The sequence below is a fragment of the Lonchura striata genome, chromosome 13 (genome assembly GCF_046129695.1).
Source record: "Lonchura striata isolate bLonStr1 chromosome 13, bLonStr1.mat, whole genome shotgun sequence".
NCBI classification, from domain to species: domain Eukaryota; kingdom Metazoa; phylum Chordata; class Aves; order Passeriformes; family Estrildidae; genus Lonchura; species Lonchura striata.
Window position 1 is genome coordinate 21778715 of NC_134615.1, and position 19077 is coordinate 21797791.

Genomic DNA, 19077 nt, shown 5'->3' on the forward strand with positions numbered 1-19077 from the left:
AGAGTTAAGCAACCAACCACGGAGTCATGGAATTTTTTTCCCCTCATTATTGTTAAAGAAAACAGCTGGTTTGGAGGATCTGCCTTCCAACAGGAACGGCTCCCCCCACACAAAGCTGCCTATTGCTAATTAATCAACTCCACATGCCTGAGAAATTGGGAATGGCAGCAAAAATCCAGGCAAAACCTTCCCAATGAAACCTGCAGCTCCTGCTCCACACTCCATCTTGTCCATGCTCTACAAAAAGGGAATATTCAGTATTTCTTCCCAAACTAACAAGTCACGACATCCTTGGATATTGAAGCATTTATTGCTTGGGAGATGGAAGTTTAATCAAGCCAAAAATCAGGATTTCTTGGCTTGAGGAAAATCACCATGAGACAGGCCAGGGATGAATCCCTATGGATCCAAAATATCCACTGGAGGCATCTGGGAGGCAGCTGGATCCATAGGGGAAGGAGCTGGTGGGAGTTTTGGGATCACAGAGCAGCCTCTCACATGACATTCGTTTCAATGACAACTCCAAACATACACAAAGTTTTTCCAGCCATCCAAAAGCTGCCAAAAAGAGTGGGGAGAGGAGAGGATTTCAAAATATATTACATAAGTGAGGAATTTCCTCTCAGCAGAGCTGTTACACAAAAAAAAAAAAAAGGGGGGGGGGGAAAGAAACGAACACAAAAACTTGAGCAGCTTTAACAAGTTTGTGGGTTGTTTTTTTCTTTTTAAGTTTGTGGTTAAATTTTTTTTTTTTAATTCACAAGGAATTTTAGAAAGTACAGGAAATATTATCTTTTTTTTCTAGTTTTGTAATAACCCAACAATTGTCATGACTTCTGTTTTAACTTGAATTTTCAATACTTATAAAACAATAACGTGAACCGTAAATTCACTGGGGAACAATAGCACTGCAAACACTAAACTGCTCCATCCATTGACCTGCTATTCCCAAGCTCCTGAACAAAACAAAACCATTCCATAATTGGGTTTTTTAACCCAGCAAACAGCAATTCATCAACTCAGCTGAAGTCTCTGCTCTTCCATCAGTTCAAGCTGTTGAGGCAAACACTGGGTACAGTAATTTCTGTTATTTATAGAAAAATTTGTAATAGGAAAAGAAGTTTCACGAGATCTTAATTGGAGTGGAGACAACTGCAGGCTTCATACAGAGCTTGAAAAGCCCTTGGAAAAATCCTGTCTGTGATGGATGACATTTGGAACAATTGGGGATTCAGAAATTTGGGACATTCTCCATGAATCCAATCCTGCAGAGGTTAACGCTGCCAACATCCCAACAGATGCTCTGCCCTGGCTGGGAGTTTTAAGGAATAACTTGGTGAAAGTTGTGGATAATTGAGATTCTCCTGCCTGCTTTTTCCTTTTCTCACTCCCCACTTTGTCTCATCGAAGAAACCAAAGCTGTTTTCTGGGCTGTGCATCCCGAATTTTGGAATACTTCACTCCAGCTGCTCAGCAGCACCCAATTCCATTTCCATTTCCATTTCCATAGCCCCAGGGTTCCAGGGATGAACTGGGAGTGGCACCCAGCTGCAGCCACTGCTCCTGGCTCTGTGGTGAGCCACACTCACCCCACAGCACTGCCCTTCCTCCCTGCCACCCAGCTCAGGTGCCTGCAGCTCACACAGCAGCTCCTGCTCTGCCCTTCCTGCTGCATCAACACCCCTCTGCTGGAAAGGGTTTTTATTCCCTTTGCAAAAGCTTTTAGACCATGGTGGAAGTCCCCTTCCAGTCAACTCCCCCAACTCTTGCTCCACTGAGTCTTCCTCAAGTGTAGCAATGTGCCCCCTGTTGATGGAGTGATTAAAATATTCTTTGTCTGCTTGGAAAGGCAAAAAGCCCAGAAGTTTCTCTCCCAAAGAACTTTTGGGACTTCACCTCAGACCTGGGGCTGCCCAACTGGACAGAGACCAAGAGGTCCCACCAGGAAAATTCACTAGAAAAGGAAGAGAACAAAGGAAATAATCCCTTTTGTAGGGTGTTTTAGCAGGAGCAAGAACCTCTTGCCCCGGCTCTTTTTTTTCTGTAAGAGTTTGTTATTTTGCCTTTTATTAAACTTTTTTCTGTTTCCAACACTACCTCAGAAGCCATCCTGCTAACTTTATGCCATTCGAGATAGCTGAGCTATCGAGGAGAGGAGAGGAGAGGAGAGGGGAGGGGAGGGGAGGGGAGGGGAGGAGAGGAGAGGAGAGGAGAGGAGAGGAGAGGAGAGGAGAGGAGAGGAGAGGAGAGGAGAGGAGAGGAGAGGAGAGGAGAGGAGAGGAGAGGAGAGGAGAGGAGAGGAGAGGAGAGGAGAGGAGAGGAGAGGAGAGGAGAGGAGAGGAGAGGAGAGGAGAGGAGAGGAGAGGAGAGGAGAGGAGAGGAGAGGAGAGGAGAGGAGAGGAGAGGAGAGGAGAGGAGAGGAGAGGAGAGGAGAGGAGAGGAGAGGAGAGGAGAGAAGAGAAGAGAAGAGAAGAGAAGAGAAGAGAAGAGAAGAGAAGAGAAGAGAAGAGAAGAGAAGAGAAGAGAAGAGAAGAGAAGAGAAGAGAAGAGAAGAGAAGAGAAGAGAAGAGAAGAGAAGAGAAGAGAAGAGAAGAGAAGAGAAGAGAAGAGAAGAGAAGAGAAGAGAGAACCCACCGCTCAAGCCCTGAAGAATCCCCAAAGCTTTTCTGAACTCTGCAACCTTTTGGAACCAAATCCCACCAGAGGCTCCCTCTCTGCTTCTTTCCAGCAGCTGTGCCCTCAGAACCCACATTGTTCTCTGTCCAGATTAAGACCTAAATTCTCTCTGGCTTCTGCACTCCAGCAGAAGAATGGACATTGGATATAGATAGGGATAGCCATCCTCTAAGTGTGGCATCATATTTCCCCCTAAATAAACACTGCCAAAATTTCCTGCATTAAAATGGCTTTTTTTTTTTTTTTTTTTGGCCAATGCCCATCTGCATCATCCACAGCCATTTATAACTTTCAAATCATTGATTAAAAACTATCAGTCCCAAAGGAGCTCTGCTTTCACAAAGGATTTTTGGGATCCAGCAATAAAGTTTGAAAATCTCCTTAACTGCTCCTTAAGTATTAAGTATTTCTTCTTTCACAGGAAAGGAAACCCAAACTTACCTCAAAGGAATACTCAACATTTCTTTCATTCTTCTTGTGTGTCAGCCCCTTTAATTCCACTTTTTCAACACTCACTATGGAAAAACAAAGAGAGAAGAAGAATGAGGAGGATATCCCTAAATACAGGCAGAAGTGATGACTTTTGGGAAGTGCCAGGCCTTACTTTGAGAGCATCCCATGACCTGTGGAGGTGTTCCAGTTGCCCAGTTCCAACTTCCTCCCTCAGGAATGTTGGTACCACAACTTCATGCTATTTTCCAGCCTTGGGAAAGTTTCATTCCAAGCAGTTTCAATCCAAATAATCCCCTCCAAGCAAAGCTCTTATCACCCCACTCATCACTGTAATAACACACTACACACACATGGAATTATCTTAATAACATCAAGGAATAAACACCATCCCTCCCGGGGAAACTGGGAAGAGGAAGAACTCTCTATGTTTTCAGGGCTTGGTTTTACAAGTTCAGTGTGGTTTCATGGCTCTGTTCACATCCTGACTCCTCCCTTCCTGCAGTTTCACAGATAATTTCAGCCTCCCTTGGAATAAGGTGCAAGTAAAAGCAGGATTTGAGTGTGGAAAGGATGGAATGCCAGGACAGGTCATCTCACACACCAGATAACTGATGTGCTGAGTTCTTAGAGACACACACATCCCAAAACACCCAGATCAGGAATTCACCAGGAAAAGCCTTGATTTCATCAACTTTCTATTCTCTTCAAAATTCATCCTACCTTTTGACTGCTGTCAAGTGGATAAACACATGGATTTTTTCCTACAAAAAACCAATTTACATTGGGTTTAAAACTACAAAAGCAGAATTATCCCAAGCCAGAGCCACTAAAATTGGACCCGTGAAGGGACATGTGCCCTGCATGGTGTGTTTTCACTGAGCAGTCCTAACAAGGAGAGCCCAGAATTCTTTCCCTTTATATCCAGAGAATCACCAGTTACAAACTGTTAGCCTGTTTTCAGCACTATTTATTGTTAACTTTTTGTTATCATTAAGACTCAAACCAATGTTTATAGCAAGGAACTTCCTCCTGAGTGCCCAACAAAACACTGCAGTGAAGTTACAGCAGCACCATTGCAACAGGGACCTGGCTTTTGTCACCTCCCCGGTCCTGTCCCCAGGGAGGCTCCACCCAAAGCCCATCTGGAGCTTGAGTTCCCTCTGTTTCCCAACAGTTGTGGCCTGAAGGTTTAATTGAGACCTTTTAATTATTTTTTTTATTGTGCCCTCAGAGAATCCCAGAATGGTTTGGGTTGGAAAGGACCTTAAAGCCCATCCAGTTCTAACCCCCGCCACCTTCCACTATCCCAGGTTGCTCCAAGCCCTGTCCAGCCTGGCTCTGGGCACTGCCAGGGATGCAGGGACAGCCACAGATCCTCTGGGCACCTGTGTCAGGGCCTGCCCACCCTCCCAGGGAACAATTCCTTCCCAAAATCCCATCTAAATGCACCCTCTGGCAGTGGGAGCCATTCCCTGTGTCCCATCCCTCCATCCTTGTCCCCAGTCCCTCTCCAGCTCTCCTGGAGCCCCTTCAGGCCCTGGCAGGGCTCTGAGCTCTCCCTGGAGCTGCTCCTCTCCAGGTGGGCACCCCCAGCTCTGCCAGGCTGGCTGCAGCCCTGGAGCAGCTCCAGGGTCTCCTCTGGACTCATTCCAGCAGCTCCTGACCCCGGGAATGCCAGAGCTGGATGCAGCTCTGCAGGATGGGGTCTCAGGGGAGCACAGCAGGTCCTGCTCGTTTACAGATGCTTCCACCTGGGTCTTGGCTGCTTAAAAATCTCTTATTTGAGTCTCATTTGCAGTGAAAATTTTGAAAGTCCCCAAATTCAGTTCTGCAGGTGTTTGTGGCTGTCCTTACATGGAAAAATGGAACGTTCCTGTTCTGATGCTCACAACTGCTCCTGCTCCATGTAATTCCCAATTACAATTACATCAATCCCTGGGCCTAGGAATAATGTCAATTCATTACTTACTGCTTTCTCCTGCATATTCTGCTTTTTTGAGAGGTTTGTTCCGTTCAAAATACTTCACTGGGTTGCTCTCATGCTTCTGAAATGATTTTGTGCCACATGCTGAGCACCACAGGGATAAATTTGCTCACCAGACATTGCTGAGCTATCCAGACAATATTTAGCAGCATGAAAGTTTGAACATGAAGATTTGAAAAGGCTCATTTAAAAAAAATCTACCTCAGTACATTTATTTAAGAGAATTCAGGGCCCCCTGAGTTGTGATCACAGCTAAAATACACTGAATATTGATTGGAATTACGAGTACTACAGGATTATAATGAGAAAGAATGTGTAAAATGGGTATTGAGAGGGGGAATGTGGTGAAGCAGCTGAAGGATGAGCAAATAACTTGCAGAAATCCTGGTGTCAACTGCTGCAACATCTGGTTTTGAAAAACACAGCCAGTGTTACGCAACATTTGTTGTTTATAGCAAACCCAGCATCACTCTTCTGCAACTGTTCTTATCGTTTGGCATTTCCAAAGGATTCAAACCCCAGCTCTTCCAGTCATTCATTTTTCATCTCCAGCAACTGCAGCAGAACTGGATTACCCAGAGACATAAAACCAAGCTATTCCTGTTTTACTCTGTGGGTTAATAACAAACCTTAAATCACCCCCGGGTTTTGGTGGTGCTGACAGTGCCACAACCTTTTCCTGCTCAACGTCTGGGCTGAACTTGCCCAGTGAATAACATCCACTGCAGTGAATTTATCCAAAGAAAAAGATTACAATTAGAAAAATGGACCTTTAGGTAAAGATTTTTGCACTGATTTTGTAAGATGAGGTCTGTTCTAGGGCAGGAAATGCAGCTCATGTCCTGCAGGACAGGCTTTAGGGACAACCAACAGGATAATTCCTAATATTACATAAAGAGCTCCAGGAACTTTCTCCCAGCTAGCTGAAATACCATGAAAAACATTACCAGCCTACAGAAATCTTGTTTAATTTATCAAGTTGTATGTTTGTGTTCTGTGGCCTCTCACCTACTCTATGTGTTGTTTAACTTCTGGTTGGTTTTATTGAAATAACCTTCCAAAACCTACCCTGAAGCTTCACTTTATTCTAGCAGTGCTACAGAACTCCAGAAGAGAAGGTGCCATCCACCAAGTACAAAGAGGCAGGGAGGGGGAAAGGGATTTTTATTTACTGCTTTTATTCTCAAAAGCTCAAAGAGCTAACTCTACACAGTATCCCAATAAATGAGTCCAGGAGCAGAAAAACCTTTGCACAGAATTAGGGATACATGATACTGATGGCTTTTCAGGATGCTGAATCCTGCAAAACTCCAACTTCCCAACCCAGGGGACACAAAAGGTTAAAGCTCCTAATTCAGGAGATTCCCAGAGTATATTTGCACTGGCAAAGGGGCACACGAGGTTTTTTGCCATGGGTATTTATGCAGAAATATATGGGAAATTCCAGCAGGTAAATGGAACAGCTGGATGAGATCCCCAGGAAAGGGGAAGAGGAAAACAAAGGGGGTTGGAGAAGCTCCAGCGAGGCTGTGGCACCTTTGGTGCTCCCAGGACCTTCTGGCATCATCCCTTAAGGGTTTTTTGAAAAATATTATTATTTGCTGCTTTCTCTAACCACAAGAGAAGCATTTTCCATGTCGTTTTGAAGCACTTTTCATTGTATCCAGCATGGAAGGCTGAGTGTGGAACACTCCAGCACTGAGGCACAGCCAGGAAGCACAGCCAGGACAGCAGCGACGTCATCTCGTCTGCTTTTCCAACCCTGCCCCACCATCCAGGGAAAACACAGCCAGGGAGCTTGCAGACATTTTATTCAGCTCTGCTTTCCTAGTTTTCCTATTCCCTGAGGGTTTTTTCCCATTTCCTGGTGTGGGTTTTTTTTTTCCCTGTTTTTTACTATTTCCTGTTTTCCAGGTGGGGATTTTCACCCTTCTGGCTGATACTGGAGTATTTCTCATCTCATTGCTCACTTCAGTGGGAAGGGACACACAATTCCCTCCCTCTGCTCACACCAGGTGCTAAATCCTCTGGATTTCTGGCCTCCTCCTCCTCCAAAAAAGCAGGAGCTTGCATCTCCTCCTCTTCCCAAAATGTCAGCAGCTACACAAAGCAAAAGGCCAATTCCAACCCTCCAGGATTTGCCATTCCTGGCTGGTAAAGGTCAGGGTAAAACCTGCTCTGGATGTGGGCAAGGGCAGAAGAGACATTTTGGAAAGCCACATCAATCAGATAATAATATTTTTTAAAATTCCCTCTTTACAGCTTCTGGATCCATCCTAATAAAAGGATTCAACAGATCAGTGTTTCAATCCAAATGAGAATTTTGTGCTCCTCCTGAAAAAGTCAAGTAATTCTAGATAAATCAGGAGGGTTGATTGTGGTCCAGCCTTTTTCCATAAAATCCAATATTTCGCCTAGAGGATTATATAATATACTAATATTATTATTATATATATTATTATATAATATATAATACCTAGAGGATTTCCTTTATTAAATCCCTGGATGAAGGATCAGTTTATGTGGGATGTGACATGGAAATGCCACTCTCCAGGTGGCAAAATCTCAGTCTCCTGAAACTGGGCTGAACATTTTGGTTTATGATACTTGACCAAAAACAGCAGAAAGGCTGCAAGTCATTTTTATGTTGGGGGGAAAAAAAAAAAAACAACAAACAACAAACCCTAAGTAAAATCCTTTCTGTAGGAGGCCATAATCATAAATGAGGTCTCTGGACTAAAAGATTTATTCAATTTTCATTCATGGAAAGAGGCATCAAACACCATGACAAGCAACTGAATTTGTGCTGAAAAAGTGGAACAAAAGGGAACTCATAAAATCCTTTCCACATCCCTGTTTACACAGAAGTGGGCAGAAATGCAGCACCACCACTTTCACAAGGCATCTCCTCTTTGTGCTGAAGAAATGCTTCCAAAGCAGCATTACTCAATTCCTGCTGCCCAGTCGATGCCAAAATCTGGGAACAAAATCCCACAGAGGCTCCCCACAAACCCAGCAGGATTTATATTCCCACCTACAGAGGCAGGAGGGAAGGAAAACAGAGAAAAGAATTTATTTGCTCCATGCAAAGCACATTCATGGCAACAAAGGACCAGAAATTAAAGGGGTTTGTGGGGGTTTTGTTTGGGTTTTTTGACTGCTTGTAAGTATCAGCTTAAGAAAGGGGTTTTTTGGCTATTTTGCATAAAACTTCCTGCTTTCACTTTTTAAAGTTTTCTAAAGCTTTTTATCCAGGCTATGATAGAAATTCTGGATACCCTCTTGTTCCAAGCACACACACTGATCCTCTTCTGCACAAACACACAAGGACTAAGTTTTCTCATCACTAAATTGGATTTCCCCGTCTCCTACTTCTCAAAACTTAAATTTTTCTTTTACCGGACTAATGGAGGCCTGATGAAAACCTGCAGAATCCAATATTAGGGCTTGAGTGTGTAGGATGAGAACTGAGATCTAAATATGATCAGCACCTTTAGGGTGCCAAGAACTTGGTGTTGGTGCTATCCCAGGATCACTGGGACTGGAAAAGAGCTCCAAGGTCATCAAACCCAACCTGTGAGGGATCCCCACCTTGTCACCAGCCCAGAGTGCCAATCCAGGGATTCCCTGACACCTCCAGGGATGGGGACAGTCCCAGGAGCTCAGCTCAGACTCATGTTTATTTACTAAAACTCCTTCAACAAACCACAGAATGACAATATTATCTCCTAATAGATATTAGAAGATTCTAATAGATATTTTAATATTATCTTCTAATTATCTGATCTGTCACTAAAGCCAAGAAAGAGCTGGCACTGCTGAGCTGTCCCTGAGGTGATTTCAGAGGAAGATTTCCCTGGAAGAGCATCCAAAGCCTCAATTCCAGCTTCCAACCCTGCACCCAGCAGGCTCTGAACCCTCAATATCTGGAGAGGATGGCACTGAAACCACTCAACTTGAACTCTGCTCTGTTGCACAGCCAGCAAAAACACACCTTGGTGTGTTCCATGACACATTAACTCCTGCACAAACCTCCCCAGAGATCTCTGATCTGCATCAGCTGATGGGCCAGAGTCCAGCAGGACAGGAGGTGCTCCCTGCTGCAGGTACAGAAACTGCTGCTGGGGAGGCAAAAAACATCAAGCACACCCTTATGTGGAACTGCAGCAAACAATTAAAAGGCATCATTAACTAAAATGACAAGCCAGGAGCTTGTCTGTGGGGACACCAGAGGGGAAAATGCCTCCACTCGACAGCACGGAGAAGTGTTTCAAATATTCCCTTAAAAGGGAGGGGAAACAGGCAAAGAAACAAATGTTTCTTTTGGAAAATTATCTCATTTTGCTACTTCTAGGAAAGGCAGATGTAGCAATAGATGGAGCAATTCTCTCTGCAGTTCATTGCATTGTCACATGAAAATGACCTTTTGCTATTATATTAATTACATCTCAGACCTCTCCAGAAGGATAATTTATGAAGATATTAACCTGTTTTCATATCCTGCAGTGGTTATGGATGGAAACAACACCGTGTGAAGAGGCCTAACTGGGATACTCAAGTGATCCCAAATACTTTCTGCAGAGTATTTGTTAAGAAATACTTGAGTGTTCACATTGAAAAATAAATATTTAAATTTAAATTTGAAGTTCTACAGAAAAAGGAAGACACAATTTGAGCTGGACTAATTTGGATCCTACTCAGCCTCATAACAGCATACACCATCAAATTTTCTGCTGTTATCCCTTAAAACTAAAAGTGGATGAGCAGACAACAGTTTTTCCATGGAAAAGGAAAGTGTAGCTGGGAAAAAACTTGTAAGCAAACAGAACAGTTTCACTAGTTAGCAAGAAAGTCTTCTGGCTGGCTGCTCCTCAACAGGAAAACCCTGGAAATTAAAGTTTCATGGACATAATGAAAAATTTCTGTCAGTAGAGGAAAGGCACTCAGATCTGGTATTTTCCTGTGAGAAAAATAAGAGTTCTTCCAACATACAGAATATTTAAGATCAAAACCAACCCATCCCTTCACCATGAGTTCAGGTGACAAATCAATGCTGTTTTAATTGAAGAGCAAGGCTGGAGCCCATGAAATGCAATATTCCACAGGAAACAATTACACAGCTTTTTTAAAAACCAAGGCCATGAGCTGAGTTTTGGCAGCCCAGAGAAGCAATAACAGGCTGGGATTGTATCACTCACCCCAATCACACCAGGAGTTCTCATGTCCCTGCTATTTCCTCACTTTGGCTGATTTAAGCTGCCAGCTAAGTGACCTTCTTATGTTTCTCCAAAACAGATATTTAAAATTTAAAAAAAGCCTATATAGCTCAGCTTTTAACTGAACTCATGCATTTCTGAAGTAATCCTGAATGATCCTGTCAGCACTTCAGCCAACCACAAAAGTCAATCAACCTAAAGATGGGTTGTGCAACTTCCCTGGGTTCAAAAGCTTCCCAAAACCCCAAAGTGCCTGTGCTGGAGGCTGGAGAAAACTCCCATCTGGACAGGAAAATGTAAAACCCTGAAGAACCACTCAGCTGTTATGAAAAGAACTGAGACATGGCTTCAAACACTGTTTTGAAGGGTTTTCTGCCCAAATCCTTGAGGCTAGGAACACCTTGCATCCCTGCTCCCTCTCCTGCCATGGCCACTGAGCACAGTGGCCAGATGAATTGCCTTTTTTTTTTATTTTCTGAGGCCAGAAAAAGCTTATGCAGAATAAAAATACCCAGAAAGGGTTGCTGGATTAGCCAGATTTGTGAAACAGCTCCTAAATTTGAGCAGCAACACATGGCACTGGGCAGGTGCTGGCCTGGGAACATCCCCCAGGATCTGCTGCTGAAATGTGGAATGGTGCTCTGGGTGCAAAAAAGTTGTGTACAGAGTCAGAAAAGGCTGCAGGAGTTTGACATCAGGGACAAGCCAACAATATATTCCTCAATTCCAACAGCTCTACCCAAGCAGAGATGCAGCTCTTTGGGATCTCAGGCAGAAGGAAAAAGGAGCCCTGAAGGATGGGGTTTGATACCATGGCATTTTCAAGCATGATTTTAGGGAAATGTGTGCAACACTGAAGGTTTAAAGGTATCCTACAACAAATTCAGAGATGTCAGTCACAGTGGGGTTCAACATGTGCCTCGTGGGCTGCATTTTTAAGGGCTCCAGTGATTTCATTTGCACACTGTATTTACTGCCTAATTCCATTTGGAACTGCAGCTAATCAACTATTTGCATACAAGTGAGAAGTGTAAGTTTTAAATGCAGCCCTGAACCTCATTTGCTCAGTGACTCACTTTCCTTCTCCCAGTTAGCTCAGAAACATGGGAAAGAATTCCTGTAAAAGTGAGCAAAGCCCCAAGCTCTGGGGTGAAGGGCAGCTCCAGTAACCATTAACATCCAGCCTTGTACAAGCCATTTAAATAAGCAGGCTGCCTGTGTTGAATTTATCTAACAAAAACATCTCTGAAATCAAGAGAAATGTTCAACTTTAGATATAAATAATTTTACTTTCTGGGTAAGCAAGATGCAGTTGTATATTTAGTCTGGTTTTATCTGATGGAGTGCTTATTTTATTTACTATTCTTAGAGCACTTTTAAACAAAATGTTGGCTTTGTTTCTCATTCTTAAGAGGAGCTTTGCTCATCATAGAGAAATCTCCTGCTTTTCCCCAGAAAGGATTTTCTCTGGCACATAAAATTCCCTGAGCCCCTTCAAACCCAAGGTGAGCCTCATGATTAATTCTGATCCGAAAGCTGTATTCACCTACAAAATTACACACGCAAAGTCAGTTTTCCATGGAAAAACTGACAAAAAACTTTTTTTTTTTTGCTAAATGCAGCAAAGCCCAGAAACCTAGACTTCCCTAAATCCCAAATATTACCAAGGAACTGATCCAGCTGAGCTGAAAGTTTTGAAGTTTGAGGTCGGCATGGAGCAGCCGCTTACCCTGAGCTCAGAGAGAGGATTCCAGCCTCAGAAAGGAAACCAGAACGGGCAAAAAGTGACACCCAGGTGGTCACCACAGCTGGGTACCTGAGCTGGGCTTTGCTTTGAAGTTTGGAGCAGTGTCCTAAATACTAATGGACAAATGCAGTCTCACAGCAGCAGCCAGTGAAATACAAAGCACATTTGGGTGCAGCTTGAACTAACCACAAACCACCTTTGCTGGAGGTGAGTGAAATGGCAACTGAGCTAAAGCTGTTAGTACCCATTAGTTTTCCTCCATCACCCAAGATTTTACTCACTAAATGACTGAATAAAGATTTTCAGACCACTCAACTAATCATAATCTTTGCTGCTCTATTAAAACACCCCACATGAACCCAATCCCAACTGCATCCGGTGAGGATTTGCCCAGCATAATTTCAACTTTTTGAGTCCCCAAGGCAGGAGCTGAGCACTCCATATATAAATATACATTTCTCCCAGCACAGGGGTGTTTGTTTTGCAGCCTGAGGGTGCAGTTTGTAACCATATATCGGCATGGCTGGAGCCCAGAGGGAGGGGATGAGGCTGCAGCTGCTCAGCCAACGTGCCCTGGCTCGAAGGGCATCTGGTGCTAAAACACCACAGCCCTGGGATCAGATGGCTCCAAGGATTCCTGCCCCTACCCAAAGGAGTTAAGAGATTCCAAGTGCAGAGAAATGCAGCATTTCAGTCGCCAAGGCAGATGAAGCAAGCAGCTTGCCTGGTTTGGAAGGGCTGCTCCAGGCCAGCAGGGTTTAATGCTCCTGTAAATAAGCACGTGCTGTTTGCTGCATTTTTGAGACCAGGCTCAGCACTGGAAACTCATGACTAAGGCTGCAATAACAAACAGGAGCAGCAAGGACAAAGTCATTTTATAGCAGCTTCAATTTTTTATTTTCTAAGGAATTATAGCCTTGTTAACAACAACAACAACAAAAAAAATCTCCTAGCACGCTATGCAAAAACACCAGACTAAGGGACTCATGTGGAATAGAAAATCCTTGAGTACAGACAGTCTTGCCAAGAGCCACAAATGCATTCAAGTGCTCAGTTCAGTGAGGAACAAATATCCCTGCACAGCCACTTCTGTGAGGTTCCCCTTTTGTGGCAATTTTCCTGTCTCTGTACTCATTCTTTAATGTTCTTGTTCCCTTTTCTACTTTTATACAACTCATTGTTCCTTCTTTCTGGATCCCAGACAAGATTTGACCAGTGATTCAAAGAGGCAGAAGGAAGTTCTAATTCAGCAGTTGAACTGATTTGGAGACCCACACAACTGCCCAACAGTTATTGGATAACTGTAACACATCTATGAAGCAAATACAGGAGGGAAAAGCCCAAAGTAGATTTTGTGGACATTTGCCCAGAAACTGAGCTAAAAAGAATGCAAAAAAACACCAGACCCCATCCACTAAAGATCTCCAAGCCCTGAAGCTCTGAATCTCCAGACTCACCAGCAGATCCTTTAGTAGAGCCTACAGAATGAACCAAACCAGCAAAAATCCATGTTTAAAGCTCCAGGTCTCCACCTTCTTTTGGAGTAGTTGGATATCCAGCAAATCCCTGAACTCCTTAATAACAGGGACAGGGAGGAATACAAACTAGGAGCTCTCCAAGCCACTAAGACCTATTTCATACCTGCTGTTTTTGCAGACAAAATCACTTATTACACTTTTCCTCTGGCCTGTTCACAAAGGGCTGATTGTAAACAACTCTGCTGGAATGATACACCTGGAATAATTCATCCTCAGGAGTGGAAAACACAATAGGGAGAAACTCCAAAGGCCCTCTTGTGTTTTCTGCCATTTCCTTTCAGCTGGGGATATTAATGATGTAATTTTAGCAGGGCTGCCCCTCTGAGTGATGGTTAAAAATAGCACCCACACCCTCTGATGAAATGCAACCACTCCAGGCAGGGAAGTCATGCAGCACAGCAAACCCTCTCCTTTTTTTTCCAGGGAGAAATAAAAGAACAAGCCAGAAAGCAAATGAAACATTAACCTTTTAGCTTAGCATTTCTGTGCACCCAAGAAAGAAATTTTACTTTAATCAAAAGCATTGTCTTGCATAATTACAGCCTGTGACTCCTCAGCTTAAAAGAACAAGAGGAAATTAAATTAGAAATGAAAATTCAAAGCACCTAAACAATGCCAAAGTTGACTATTTGTCTCCTCTACTTGTGTGGCACAAAGGAACAGATCAGATCCACAGTTCCAGGGAATGCTCTAGGGAGTACAAGGCACCATGTTCATGGGGTTTGGGGCAGTAGCACCCCTCAAACTTCTCAAGTTCCCACTGTCTGCAAGCCACAAATGAGATTTCATTCTCAACTGAGTCCCTAAAATCAATCCAAGAACAGCTCCAGATGCTTCCCTTCCCCAGCAGCTTTCCAACCTCTTCATGCAGGTCCCAGGATCAGGCTCTGCTCTGGCATTTTCCAACAGACGCCGTTCATCAAAACTGCATTAAGCTGTCACTAAACACAAGAACACAACTTCCTTTAAACAACCCAAAATAACTGAATTCATGGACAGAATTCCACTGCTTTGCCTCTTCTCACATTTGTTCTTTCATATCATGGAATGGTTTGGGTGGGAAAGGATTTTAAAGCCCATCCAATGCCACCCCTGCCATGGCAGGGACACTTTTCCCTATCCCAGGTTTCTCCAAGCCCTGTCCAGCCTGGCCTTGGGCACTGCCAGGGATCCAGGGGCAGCCACAGCTGCTCTGGGCACCTGGGCCAGGGCTGCCCACCCTCAGAACAAAAATTCCTCCCTAATATCCATCCCAAACCAACTCTCCTTCAGTTTGAAGCCATCCCCCCTTGTCCTGTCACTCCTGATGAAGAGTCCCTCCCCAGCTTCACGGCAGGCTGACCAGCCCCAGTTTCATTTATTCTTCATTTCCAACTCCTAAGATCATCCATTTCTCCAGTCTTACAGTATTTGGTATATTTTCCCTGCTTCAGTCTGATTCTTTCCAAAATCACAGCCTCCCATGTCTGCAGAGAAAAGCCCCCACTGAGAATTCTAACACTGACATCAAAGGCAAGCAAGAAACCTCAGATTTATTTGAAATACCCAGAAATTTGCAGGTCTGGACCCAAAACTATGTGAGAGATGCCACCATTTTTAACATGTATATTCAGAAACCTCTAAAAACTCCAGCTACCTATATTGAGAAAATTATTGCACTTTAAACCTATTACCCTCAGTTTTTGGAGGCAAGAATTCGTCTAAATGGAAAGGTAGATGGAAATGAAAAATATGCTTTGGAAAACTGAGGGATTTAAGGAATAAACTGTTAAAAGGAAGGAACACTTACCAGCTAACAACTAACCAGCTGTAAAAGCTTCCTGAGCATGACATGCAACAGAAAATTGCCATTTAGTCATTAGTACAGTGGTGACAGTATGTAAAATGGGCAGGGATGTGCTGGATTTCTAGGAATACATGTGAATCACTCCTATTTTCTTCTCTAAAGTGCCAATTTTTATCCAATTTTGTTTAAGGGCTATGTGGGCCTAGATAGGATAAGCAAGCCATTTCTTTTAAATTCTTCCCTGAATTCTTGCATGCCCCTGTTTAAGATGGCAGCAAAATGGGCTATTTCAGAAATGCCCAGATGTTCCAGGGTGCTGCATTCTGAAGGCACGAGGAACAGCTGAGCATTTCTGAGCATTTCTCACATCCCTCTCTCAAGCTGCAGGCAGCAGACACACAAATGTCCAGCCCCACCGAGCCACTTCCCTTCAGGTTGCAGCAGGAATTCGCCAGGAGGCAAAAATGAGCAGTTAAAATGTACCTTCTTGGGGTTTTTTGGGATTTTTTTAAGTCTTGAATTACATATTTGTTATCCTTCAGTGATTTCTTAAATTTTAAATTTTATTTCCTGCTTTTAATTAAGGATTTTCAGTAAAAATGCAGGTTTAAGCATTAGCTCCACCACAAGAAATGCTCTTCCAACACCTTTTTTTTTACCTCAGAAGATAGGCTGTATGAAGCCATTACCATTAAGATCTGAGAAAAACTGGTTTTCACCATTTAATGAGATTTTAATTAAAAGCTGAAGTTGCTTTGTTGTTTCCATAATGGGAAAGTCATGCTGCTGCTTCCAGAGCTGTTGAGGTAATGACCATTAATTTCACCTTCATTAACAACTCCTGTGCCACTGAAGGCACTTCTAGGACTCCAAAGACATGGAAATGGGAGAATCCTTCTAGGAATGCACATCCTATGTGTGCTCTCCTGAGAAAGCCATGGAAAAAGGCAGATAATATTAAATATGAGTTCATATTCTCACTGTAGATATTGATGACTACACTGTCCTTATCCAAGATCAGGAATGTGCCTGAGGATTGCACTAGAGAGAGGTAAAATCCTTGGCACAGCTGGATTTACCAGCATCCTATTCTTAGAATTAAAATTTTTCCAAGCAGCATGATTAAATAAATTATAAGCAAAAGTATCATCCAGCTCCCACTGAAGCCAAACTGAATAGACTATTCCAAATGAAGTGTTCTTTGTCAAATCCTATTGTAGCAGAAAACTGCTCGTTTCCTAATGTTTAATATGGAAATTGTATTGCCCAGCACACAAATCTTTATTTTTAACACAAGGATAAATAAAAGCAAGATGAATGATGGGGCTCTGAGTGACCTGGGCTAGTGGAAGGTAGCAGGGGTAAAAAGAGAGGAGCTTTAAGTCTCCTTCAACACAAATTCTGGGATTTTATGGATTACCAAGGAGCAAAACAAAGCCTTATTTCCCACAGATCCAGGCTGTACCTCAGTTGTTCTCACCTCTCCTGGAGGAAGCATGAATGAGTCTCTTCTATGCAGACACTACTGTAAATAAAATCTCTAAATAGCTTTGTCAAATTTGAATGAATTTAATCAACAGGCTCAGCAGTTAATTAGGTAGGGACCAGCAGCTGCCCAAGCAGAGCAATTCCACCTCCCCACTGAGGAAAAACAGGCAGGAAGTCCAAAAAGACCAAAGTCAGAAAATCACTCAGCAGCTTCCGGATAAAGCCCTCAGGTTAAATGCTTGATATCCATTATTTTAGGGGAATATGAGATCAAGGCAGATGGTGTAGATACAACTAAAACTGCTCAGAGGAAACTAAAGAACACTGTGAGATGAACTCCAGAAGAGCCACAGGTAAACACACAGAGCATCACCTTCCCTGCAGCACTTGGTGTGCTGGGAGTGCTCCCTGGGGAGCACGAGGGGAAGGAATGGGAGCCATGGATTCCAAACCCCAGGCAGGAGCAGCTCCAGATCGGCACAGAAAGCTGTGACAGTTGTTGTACGAGCAGGAGCCACCTTCCCATGCAGTGTCTGTGCTGCCTCCTCTCCCTTCCCATCCCAGCAATCCCAGATCTCTCCTGACAAAGCTCACTACAGGGAAAAGCAGGCAATGAGGGTGACAAAGAAATATTGATTCCAACCTTGAGAGAAGAAAAAAGTTAACTTATTAACACTGACAGGGTCCAAGCACAGCCCCAGCATGAGGAGCTCCACTCCCAGCTCTACAACAACCCACTCACCCGGCTTTGGGGACATAAAATGGCCTTTTGTAAGCAGAGGACAATTGAACTATCAACAAAACCATGAGGTGAAATGCAAAGTTTCTGATGTTTTTTAAACCCTAAACATGAGTATTGTCTTTATTGCAAAATCAAACCTCCAACCTGAACTGAACTCTCAACTCCACACTGAGCGACGTGACTTATGCATCACCAAAAAATTCCTCAACATACAATAATCTTCTAGCACAGGGGAAAATATGCAACATCAAAACAGGATTTTTGGAGCACGCTAATCCTTGGGTTTGACTTCTAGAATTCACTCTAAATACTTGATGTTCCTCAAAGAACTCGTGTGGCAGAGACAGAAGGTCAGGAATGCTGCCTGGTGTGTGATCTCAACCTACATTGCTCAAGTTTAGAAGCAGAGCTCTCCCTTCAGAGGGAAAATGAGCAAGGACATACACAAACAGCTGAAAAATTATATACAGTTGGGAGAGGGAGATTTTTCCTGAAGGATTATCATAGCCTAAATATTTCTTTAAGCCCTACCCTACCAGTAGTTGACCCAATATTGTTGGAGATGATGCAGTTACTTAAAAATAGAATAATCCAGCTCCACAACTGATGCAGAACAAGGCAGTCTAAAATCTGGACCTGAACAAAATAGATTTCAGTGGTTTTTTTTCCCCCCTCCCCCTGTATTTTCTGCCTGCCTTCAGCAGACTGACGTCAAACATTTCAAGAGGAAAAGGCTGTTGGTCGCCATTAAACTGGGAGAGCTCCTGCAGCCTGGTTTCTTATGGAAAAAGAATGAGTCAAGGAAGTGGGAGAAGGAAAAAAAAAAAAAGGTGCAAGACCGTACAAACACATTTTGCCAAGGAAAACAGAGCAGCAAAAATAGTGGCGAGAAGTTCTGGGAGGCTGACATCACACATTGCTGCTGACTATTGTCATGAAATAATTCAGATACCAACGTTTGCTGCACGTGACAACCACCACAGGCCACCTCCAACTGATCCCACCTGGGCTCAACAGGGAAACTGCAAACAGGGATAGACTGACATCCCAATATTGACTGAAAACTAAATCAATATATTCCCGAGATACACTTAGAGCTTGTTTTCCTTCATGCCCATAGACTTTTATCCCATCAGCCATGTGCTGTTCCATGTATTTATCCAAGTCTGGGACCCATCAAGGCTTTGTAGGACTTTGTGTGTGGACTCAGAGCATCCCTTCAATTAAGCAATTGGTTTTTCTGTGCTCAGCAGAGCTAAATGGAGAAGAGATTGTAGAATGAAGCCTCCTGCCCCCATTTTACGTCTCAGAGCTTTACTCCTCACTCTGCAGAAGCAGTTTGTGCCTATCCTTAGATCCTGTGTTGCAAGAATTATGATTCAGCTTCACTCGAGAAGGATCAGATTTCAACAGTTGCCTCATTTGAAATCAGGCTGGCGTGGAGACA

General features: G+C 43.4%; 1 protein-coding gene across 2 annotated transcripts in view; it reads right to left on the minus strand.

Moving 5' to 3' along the window:
* The window catches only part of ZCCHC14 (zinc finger CCHC-type containing 14), a 50453-nt gene that overhangs the window by 13997 nt on the left and 17379 nt on the right, over positions 1–19077 (minus strand). For both annotated transcript variants that reach the window (XR_002466083.3, XM_021537945.3), the window contains exon 3: positions 3118–3191. Coding sequence is in view for 1 of the 2 variants with exons in the window: in XM_021537945.3 (XP_021393620.2) it covers positions 3118–3191 (74 nt within the window). In the remaining variant the exon portion in view is untranslated. The remainder of the gene's footprint in view (positions 1–3117; positions 3192–19077) is intronic.